General features: G+C 34.5%; 1 protein-coding gene across 1 annotated transcript; it reads right to left on the bottom strand.

Annotated features, from left to right (window-relative positions):
- Window positions 1-1,962: 1,962 nt before the first annotated feature.
- LOC144448476 (uncharacterized) lies at window positions 1,963-10,049 on the bottom strand. Its single transcript, XM_078138739.1, has 9 exons — window positions 9,887-10,049; window positions 9,088-9,378; window positions 7,301-7,621; window positions 6,662-6,856; window positions 5,634-5,810; window positions 5,132-5,302; window positions 4,444-4,479; window positions 4,001-4,085; window positions 1,963-3,836 (listed from the first exon to the last, which is right to left on the bottom strand). The coding sequence occupies exons 1-9, from the start codon at window positions 10,044-10,046 to the stop codon at window positions 3,206-3,208; spliced, it is 2,067 nt and encodes a 688-aa protein (XP_077994865.1). The 5' UTR covers window positions 10,047-10,049; the 3' UTR covers window positions 1,963-3,205.
- Between the last annotated feature and the right edge of the window lie 592 nt (window positions 10,050-10,641).

Below are 10,641 nucleotides of genomic sequence, written 5' to 3' on the forward strand. Positions count from 1 at the left end.
ATTGATTTGTGAATGTTAATGTTTCTCACGTAGGGCAACAATATGTAATCTAGTATATGAATGATGGTGAATTTGTTGTCCACATTGCATCAGGATTTTTCTTAATTTTATGAGCTACAATACATAGCTATTTAACATTCATATGCATGCAATATCCTACCTGGGTTCATTTCGATTTCCTGCACGCCCATTGTTAGCAGAATAAAGACCACTAAGTTTGATAAATGTAGCATCGCTATTGGTCCCATGTCAACCAACTCGTCAATGTCTGCCCATCCTGTAGAAAGTGAAGTAAATAACCTGCAAAGTTCCTGGTTCAAAGGTCACGGTATTCATTCAGTCGCATCCTGATCCTGTATTGATATTTGTTGTTCCTGTTGTCTCGACAAGGAAGAACATTAACAACCCCAGTGGCTATTGTCCCAATATCGTTCGTTTTTACTCTAATCGTAAATACTTTTCATTTGTTTTCACATGTCGAAATAGTGTGGTCATCTTCCTTTTGGCTTGCCATTATTCATTGATCATGGCCAGCATAAAACAATTTTGTGTACAGGTTGGACAATAGTGATATGAGCATAATGAATACCCAATCCTAATGGAGCATAATGAATACCCAATCCTAATATGGGATAGTATCTCAGGATAAAATAACATATTGCAACTGGATCCGGAGTTGTAACATTCCTACTCTCATCAGAGTACTGACACCAAGAGCTTTGGATATACGGAAAGTTCCAAATGGGCAGATGTTTTTAACATGGTTACACACCCATTCTGAAAATGTCCCCCCAGCTTCTGGAATGTAGTTAAAACAGTTGGCAATGTACACTGAAGAATGAAGGAAATTCAAATTACTTCGATATTGTTAACAAAATCATTTCGAAAATCTTCTAAAATCAGACATTTAAAAGTCAACGATAATTAAATGATGTGAATTCCCCACAATCATGTAAATGCCACTCCGGAATCCGTGTGTTGTTATTAGCTGTAGTACTACAGTCATTTAGACTTTGAATTCCCACCAAAGACAAATATGGAAATAAAAAACAAAGAAGCGAATTTTTTTATTTGAGGCAATCGACCTTTTAGTTGCGTATTCACCATTAGTACCTTGTATCTCATCCACCTCTTCAGATCTATTAGCCAAATATGATAATTTTATGTATGATTTCCCATGTTTATGAGTATAGTAATGTGCTTCACACATAGCCTTGCCACTTCCTTATACTCGCACACTAGGTTAATAAAATTGACTTACATAGCTATCGATTGATTACTAGCTATATAAACGTTTTTTCTACTTATTATTTTCAGAGAAATACTGATTGTTTAAAGTGATGCCAGTGCCATAATTCTGTTTATGGATTGTACGAATTTCACATTTTCATGCCTACAAACTTTTAGCTGACGGTCTGTTGGGAAACTAAGGGGTAATACCACTTTAACAATTCCAAAGCCACAAGTCGACAAGTACTAGTATCATGACGAATCATCGCGAGATTATTAATTAGAAATGGAATACCTTAAATTCTTACATCTGCTTTAAAACATGACGAAAAAACGTTGCACTCACACTGACTGATTTTGTTAGCGCCATAGGGGACGGAACAGGGATTGATGCTCTACAACGTTGGACCCCATGAGTCTGTTCATCCATCGATGCGTGGCCATTTTCGACCAGACCATGCATGCATGCATCCCTCCCTGCGTACGTACATACATACATACATACATACATACATACAGACAGACAGACAGACAGACAGACAGACAGACAGACAGACAGACAGACAGACAGACAGACAGACAGAAGGACGGACGGACGGACGGACAGACAAACAGGCATACATACATACATACATACATACATACATACATACATACATACATACAAAATGACTCGTTCGTGAAGACGTTGTCAAAACATTGTTTTACTGGAAGTGTAAGTGGCCAATAAAATGTGTTTCTCAGTATTAAAGTTTGTAGATTATATTGAATTGTTGGATAAATACAAGTAAATATTGTAAAACCGCTTACATACAACAACAAAGTGATACCGTAACTGGTACAATGTGTTCAATAAAGTCCCAAAGTTGACATTATGGGTATTGGAATTTGGTTTACATATAAGTTTCATATTATATAATTGAAGGCCCTTCTCTCATTACACAACCAATTATATTTATATTCATATTGATTTCAGTGTGAGCATATAAAACACTGGCATATACTGTCATTAATCTAATTTAGTAAATAGATGATATTATTACATACAGCAATTTTTAAATGTAATTTATCATTTCTCAAATTATTACTAAGTAGTACTATTAATAATTATCCAAAAGGTAATGATTGACACAGACATTACATTACAAATAAAGTGATATATATGAGAACATGAAGTATATCGATATATGTAAAAGGTTTATGCCCGTTAGGTAACCCGTTAGGTTAGGTAATATTCACTTTAATTGCAGTGGTTTAGATAGAAAACAATACACTAATACACTAAGAGTAAATATATAAAGCATTGTTTACTTACTAGCATTCTCAAGTCTTTGGTTTGATAACTTCTTAAAACAAAACTTAAGTAAGATTGATTATTTATTTTGCAGTTGTCGAACCTAAACATTTTCATCATACATCGCATATTCGTGTAAGAGACGAAGGGTTGGGAATTACATATGTAAGGATTAGTCTGGTACACTAATCTGTAGTGCACTCCATAATCCATATAATAAAAAAATTGTGAGTGTATATTGAGACATTTTAGACAAATGTTTGATATTCTGAACAAGAATCAGTGTGCAACCCATGGAGTTATATTGATATCTTAGTAGAAGACAATACAGCCATTCAATGTCAATATAGGCTCTGTAAGTATCTGTAATGAGGTTAACGTGAAGTCTTGCATTAGCTCTGTGAAGTGTTGAATTATCACACTGAATAACTTCCATGAACTGATGATAGTCTGTGACTCTATTGATCACAATGAGTGACACCTATATGTAGGCAAGATCAGTCACTGTCAGAGTTATTATTCAAAAGAAAACACTGTGACAATTCATATGACGTCATTTATAATCTATAGTAGGGGTAATAATTGTTAAGCGCTTTGAGCACGACGTGGGAAAGCGCTATATACCCAGTATCCAATATTCAAGAAGATAGTTAATATCAAAGTCAAAATGATATTTTCTCTCTACTCAAGTGTAGCATATTCATCTTCATCGTTATCTCCAGCATCAAATGACTCATACGCGATATTTTCTTTCATTCCTCTTACTGTATCATCTCGGTTTGTGTCGTCCATCTTGTCAGCACAAATGTCATCAACAGATTCGTAAGCTATGTTTTTGATCAATACAGACGCATCTTCCATCGTATGTTTATCAGTGAAGCCACCATTTTCACGATTCTCCTTTGGTTCTGGGGTATCTTCAGTCACGTCAAGCACGTAATAGGTATTGTCGACAGACGGTACTGCATCGTCTGATATCTCGTATGGATTGTTCTCTGCTCTGATCCTTTCCTCATCATAGGAGCACATATTGTCGTAAACATTTGCTGGAGGCTCTACCATATGAGTGTTTTTGGTCGTCTCCTCTTTAATATCATGGTAAATTATCTGTTCACCAGTATCCTCCTCTACTACTTTTGCATCGTTGACTGTCTTCTCTCCGTTGCTGTTTACATTTAAATCCTGCATACGAATTTGAGACACTGTAACGCCATCCTTACCACTTATTACTTCGTACGCCATTTCTTCATTTTGTACTGTTATCTCCTCTGAGTTTTCATCGTGTTCGTGTTTTCGACATGGCTGCATGCGTCTGCAACAGAGTAACATAAAAATATTTAAAATGTATTACTGAAAAGTTCCATTATAGTATCTACTAGCTAAGTATAATACATTGTACTACCTATGCATATTATTTAGATATATGGTTCCATCGTTGTTGGTAGTTATTATAATTCTTTGATTAAACAGACTCACCTTCTGAAGATGTACATCCCAACCAGTGCAGCAGCAACAACAACAATTAAAACAACCACTCCTGTCACTGACCCTGCTACAACCGCTTTAAAATAATCAGACGAGAAATGAAATAACTGTTAGAATGGAATGACAAACTTAAAGTTCTGATAGGTTTAACACATTCAAATGAGAGGACAAACCTACAACAGTTGCGGAAGATTTCAAAGTAGGTTTTAATGTTTAAGACTAAAGAAGCACGTGTTTTGCATTAAACATTCGATAGTTTGATTGGAGTGTAGCATAACATTATGTAAGCATGCGTTTTCTATGTCGATTGCACAACGAAATACTTACTTTTCCAAAATGACTTTAACAACTTGAAGGATTATGCAATGACAGTTAAATAAAGCCAATATAAACATTATGGGCCCTTGGCAAATTATATGTATTTCTGTACTTACCTGTGGAAAGGGCAACGACAGTTTCTTGTTCTGCTTCTAATGGAGAAACAGACGTATGGCCATACATGAAATATACACGAAATATTGTCATTACTTAAATATATTTAAATCAGTACTCAAGTGCCAAAACTGGTAGCCTTTGAACTTGATAGCAAACTGAAAACATAAACATTATATGTGATATTTCATTGTTTAGTCAATTTAAAAGTGGAGTAATGGTAATGATTCTGATTGCTTTCCAAATGAGTTACAGTGTCCTACATGTCGTTGAAGAAGAAAAGACAAAGATGACGACAACAACAACAACAACAACAACAACAACAACGACAACAACAACAACAATGACAACAACAACATGATTTTATACTGTAAACTAAATACAATTTTAGCGGGTACATTGTAGAGCACACACCGCCACCAACATTGAAAATTTATCTTCTCATCTCAAAACTGTCAATGTTGGTAATGAACGCTATTTACTTATCAGTGTCGATCCTTTCAGTGGACATTTAAACTTGTTACATTTGTCTACTAATTCTTTATATTAAAATATAAATATATTACTTCGTGTATGTGTAAGTTTTCATAGCCTTAAAAACTTCAAATATATGAAAATCGTCACATAGGGTTTAATTGAAGCCTGTTCAAATTATTTGTATATCATACATAACACTAATAGTTCTCTCACCAATTTCTAGACATGTTGGCTTGTTGGTCCAATGTCCATCAGACGTACATGATATAACAATGTCTCCATCACTATGGAAACCTTCATGACATGTATATGTCACAGTATTGTTGTAAGTGAAGTCATCTCCTTGACGAGTGGCATTCTCAACATCACCTGGATCACCACAACCTATCAAGTAAGATACAGGTAAAAATATGATGGTCAACAACAGTTTCAAATATAGGGTTTAATTTATCTTGCTGTAATGACACACTTACATGTTAATACGGACATTATATTAGACTATTGAATTTTAAATATTCAATAACAAATTGTAAATTTCATGACATACCTTAAAGACGTATGGATATTAAAATTCATATTTTTTTATTTAAATAAATCTTATGATTTCCAAATGTTCTCAGACTACATTGATTTCCAATATGAAATATACATTTAGTTCTTGGTCTAGTTTGAACTGTTCAAAGGTGAGGCTGCCACTTCGTTTTTCAATGCTTACTTTTTCTAAGGCAAACTGGTTTAGTTGTCCAATTTCCATTCACAGTACACACAACGATGCTATCTTCATCACCATAGAAACCATCGTGGCATTCGTATATTACGGTACTATTGTATGTGAAGATATTTCCCCATCTGTTCGCGTTTTTAAGTTCACCTGGATCACCACAATCTGTGACTGAAAGACCGAAAACAAAATGTTATGTTTTTATTAGTAAATACTGTTATATTTATGTGAAACTCAGGAAGGTGATGTATTTTATAAATTTTAGCAAAAGAAACAAATGATAAATGCCTAGGCTAAAGTATGCAAATTGGAAAATAAAACGATTTAAGATTAATTTTCCAAGACACTAAGTTTTAAACTTGAATTACTACCTGAATGGCCTTCTGCTTCTATAATGCTCCTCTAATGTGTGGGGTAGTGAGTGGTTAAAGAAGCGGTCCAACGACTGGACCTTTTAGATTACTACCTGAATTGTTCGACTGCATAATTTTATCAGATTTTGTCAGCAGACAAAGACTAACGGACGAAGTACAAAAAACTTACAGATTATTTGCGTTTTGAACAAAAGCTTAATTTACAGTCAGTGTCAAAATACCGTACAGCTTTTCTGTTTGATACAACCACGCAGAAACCAATAAGAAATTGGACATGATAGCAAGATTGAATGAGTACAGTTTCTTGCTATATATTGTCTTAGTGAAATGAACTAGACATACCACCATACAAACATCAAATGAACACCGCAAAGGACATTTTACTAGCTCTTCTCATCCGCTGTTTGATACTAATATTGGCGCCCAAACGTCTGCATGGAATTGCAATACATTTAAATTGTTTATTTCATTTAGAATAAATGTAGCAAAAAAATGCGATCTTGATATTGAAGTGTGTCATATACAGTTTCTTGTTGGTTTCTGAGTGGTTGTATCAAACAGAAAAGCTGCATAGTATTGTGAAATTCACTGTACAGTTTACCAGCATAATGGTGAAGTTTCACCTGAAAAATATATACATGTACTTACCAGTACACACAGGTAAAGAGTCATTCCAAGTTCCATTTTGCTGACACTCTATGACATGATGAGAACTTCTTAATTCATATCCAGTTTTACATTCAATTGAAATATTGTCACCATGGAAATAATGACATGCATAATTGTACTTGAAGCGTGTCTCCTCTAAAAGACCAGATGGTGGTTGGCAGTCTGGGATTACATCTACAGTAATATAAAGTTGGTATCACCCATACAAAGGCATATATTAGACATGATTCACGGAATGTATCTTATCAAGGAATATGGTTATTGTTGTTTAATTAATAACAAAAGGTTAAAGCTCATATGCAATGTTTGGTTTTTCAGTATATACCATATCAAAAATGAAAATATACATCGTATCACGATTATTGGGATGATTGTGAAATAATGTACCTGCATGTGTATAAAAAGTTGATATCATCATGAGTATGATAATAAATTCTTACATTATAGGAACTACTTCTGAAAAGTCAAATATTGTTAATGACCCGGACGACTCGTATACTATAATGTCTTATGTTCATTCCAAAACATGTGACAGATTCCAAGGTTGACAGATATGACGTTTGTAAATTGACGTAAAACTCTTCAAAGAATCTGTAAACACAAAGATAAAAGACTCACCTGAAATTTCCAAAGCAAACATCCCTCTACCACCAGCTGTATCACTGTTTGTTTGGAATTGTAAGTGAACAACATTTGAACAGGATGTTGTTTTGTTATTACTGAATTTTAGATCATAATGAGATCCATTAGAAATTTCAAAAATGTTAAATTGTTCCTCTCCGATAAAGTCATGTATAGAAAACATTAGATTTATTACAGTTGGTGCAGGTGATGTAATAGTCCAGCTACAAGATAACTCATCGGTGTAGTATCCAGGGAATCCCGGTGAGTAGACTGTACCCGGTGCTTCAACTTGACCTCCACATGCACCAAGACTAGCTGTAAAAAAGAAAACAGTATAAACGTTAAATTTTAATACATTGTAAAAATCTTTGAACTTTTCCAATTTCCTGATTATTAAATAGATTCGGCTTTGTCTGAGGTATATTTCAATGCACATGAAAGCATTGCATGATTACGCGAATTGCGAATAATCAATTCGTGCCATTCAATTATCTATGGTAGACGCCACCTAGTCCCTAGTTAAATAAACTTGAGAAACTTTTGTTTCGAGTTGATAGCCCAATCAATAGGATATGACGCGATGATGGAATTTGGCATTTACATTTGTATCTTTAAAATCTGTCTTCAGATTTTTATATTTAAAGTGTGCTCACGAGTGACAGAACGTAATTTACTATGAAGCAACATACTATCTTTCCACCGATACACATACAGATAGATGGGAAAGTTTATAATTCCCGTTAAAACATTCATACCCATTGATACTCATTTTCCCCATGTACTTTATATTTTATCATGTTTTATCATATTTTATCATATTTTGTCATATTTTAAATAGAAATAACAATTTTTGTTACTGATTCTTGTTGGCAAATTTCTACGATCGAAGGCACCAGCCGTCTTAGCGACAAATTTAGATATCTCCAAAATGTACAGTACATGATAGGCACCATAAAGGTTTTGGTGAAACGACAAATCTGCCGTGTTGTATTATTGGTATGATATTTGGTTGAGGGACTAACATCATACCAGATCATAAGTACTGGCTGGTGCTATTGTACGGTGAGTAAATCAGTAAATCTGTCATACTTTTGGTTACTAATTGCTGCGGAGAAAGTAAGTGTTTTGCTGACTGACTGTGACTAATTGGTAATGTACATACTTTGATATATTGCAATTCTCGAATTTCCGTATATTTGACTACGATCACCCGAGCATTTATAATCACACTCATCATTTGCTGCTCTTCCAAGTCTATTGTAAGGCGTCCCCTCTACACCACACTAACGATAATAATGGTAACGCAGTCCAGCATAGGTCATATTTCGTTCTCGGCATTAATTAAGACACCACTGAATAGTCATTTGAATATACGTTACTCTAATATCAGGCAGAACATTGCATTTAATTCATGAATATACTTGACAAAGTAAACGTTGTTGCAATGTTAAGTTTTCTCCTTAACTAATGATAGCTAGCACATATTCCTTATTTTTTTTAAATATTTGTTACACACAAATCAGTATTACAAGTAATAAGATACGTGTCCTTCCACGTACACGACTTCGACGAGGACGGCTGGCTGCCTTCATCCAAGCAACAAAGTAAAAAATCTACCTACCAGACGTATTTTAAAATTGAATGTAATCGGAACCACACAATTTTTTTACGCCTTAGGTTCAATAATGGCTTATATAGTAGGTTGTAATAGTTATATATAATGAATATGTAAACGATTTCGTAAACAAATATATATGATTGGAAAAAGAAATTCTACTTACTTCGATATATTCCAAATTCATAAAACCCTCCACACATTTGACTGTCATCACCCATGCATTCATAATCACATTTATCATTTGCTTCTCTATTAAGCCTATCATACGGCGCCCCCTCCAGACCACAAAAGCAATATTTCTTGTCGTTTAGTCCAGCGTACGTCATATTTCGTTCTCTGCAATAGTTGAGACACCACTGAATCGTCATTTCATAATCCGTAATACCATATGGTCCAATATCAGGTAGAACGGGATAACCCAAGTAGCTATTGTAACATCCCAGGTATCCGTGGTCTGTGAATAACAAAAGGTTTATTGCACACGACTTCAAGATGACTGTACAATATACATTAGCAGCATTAAAGTTTGAAAATTTATCGCTCGATGGCTGACTGCCTTTATCAAATGATCTTATGAGTACATGGGGTGAAAATCTCCATCGTGATGGATCGAACAATAATAATACTTAACCAGGGAGAGAATCAGATTAATTTTCTTATGTTATCTACGTACAGGAAACTCCCCATGGGGAAAAGTCGTGGTTGCCATTTTCCAGTCACCTACTATGACCGTGTGTCATAAATTACAATTAAAACAGGATTTCAGAAATGCACAATTTACTTTAGAAATAGAATGCAGAAATGCTAAACGAGGATAGCAGAGACGTATTATATTAGATATTGAGGAGCTTAACACACAGAATTAGAACATAATATTAGAACTACATTAATAAATGAAGAACTAGGTATTGAATAGCCAACTCTGCCTTGAGTAGCTGTATAGTTATCAATAGATTACTTACAATTACATCGAGTTGTAGCTGCATCTACGATGTAACTTTCACCATAGGTGTAATAGTCAGCACAATATAAAAGTGATGTCTCTTTGCCATTACATCTCACACGAAATACATTATGTCTTGGGTCATTTGTAAGAGCATCATCTTCCCGTCCGGACCACATCGCTCCAGGGTATCCTTCATATAGTAATTAAAATGAAGAGATTGGACTGTAACAATCGTACTTAAGTGACTCATACACTCATAGTGTAGCAAATAAACCCGAAGCTCTTTCATATCAACGCGTTAAACATACAACTGGAGACACGTAATATGTCAGTGTTCAATAAAATATATCAGTATCTATATTTACCTAACTCATTGCACACAACATCTGACTGTGTCATACCCCAAACCCAATACCAGTTCCAACTTCTGTAAGCAACTGGTAACCATCCACCTAGGTCTTCAAGATACATCTCAACTCTTCCTTCATATGGAGTTGGACCACCAACTAATCTGACATTACCAGTCACTCCTTGATGTTTGTTCAAACCAGATAAATGAATTGATACATTATATCAAAAAAAACATGAATCTTAATATTCAATATTCTATATCCCAAGCCCCCTTAATAATTACACTAACAAAATGTATTTAAAATTTAAGTCAGTTACTGGTACGAGAAACACATTTTAAAATATTATCCAACTAGAACTGAAATATTGAAATGAGAAGTCTCATATATAAACGATAACATTATTGGCATTGTCCCAGGA

This window comes from Glandiceps talaboti, chromosome 17, assembly GCF_964340395.1.
Source record: "Glandiceps talaboti chromosome 17, keGlaTala1.1, whole genome shotgun sequence".
NCBI lineage: Eukaryota > Metazoa > Hemichordata > Enteropneusta > Spengelidae > Glandiceps > Glandiceps talaboti.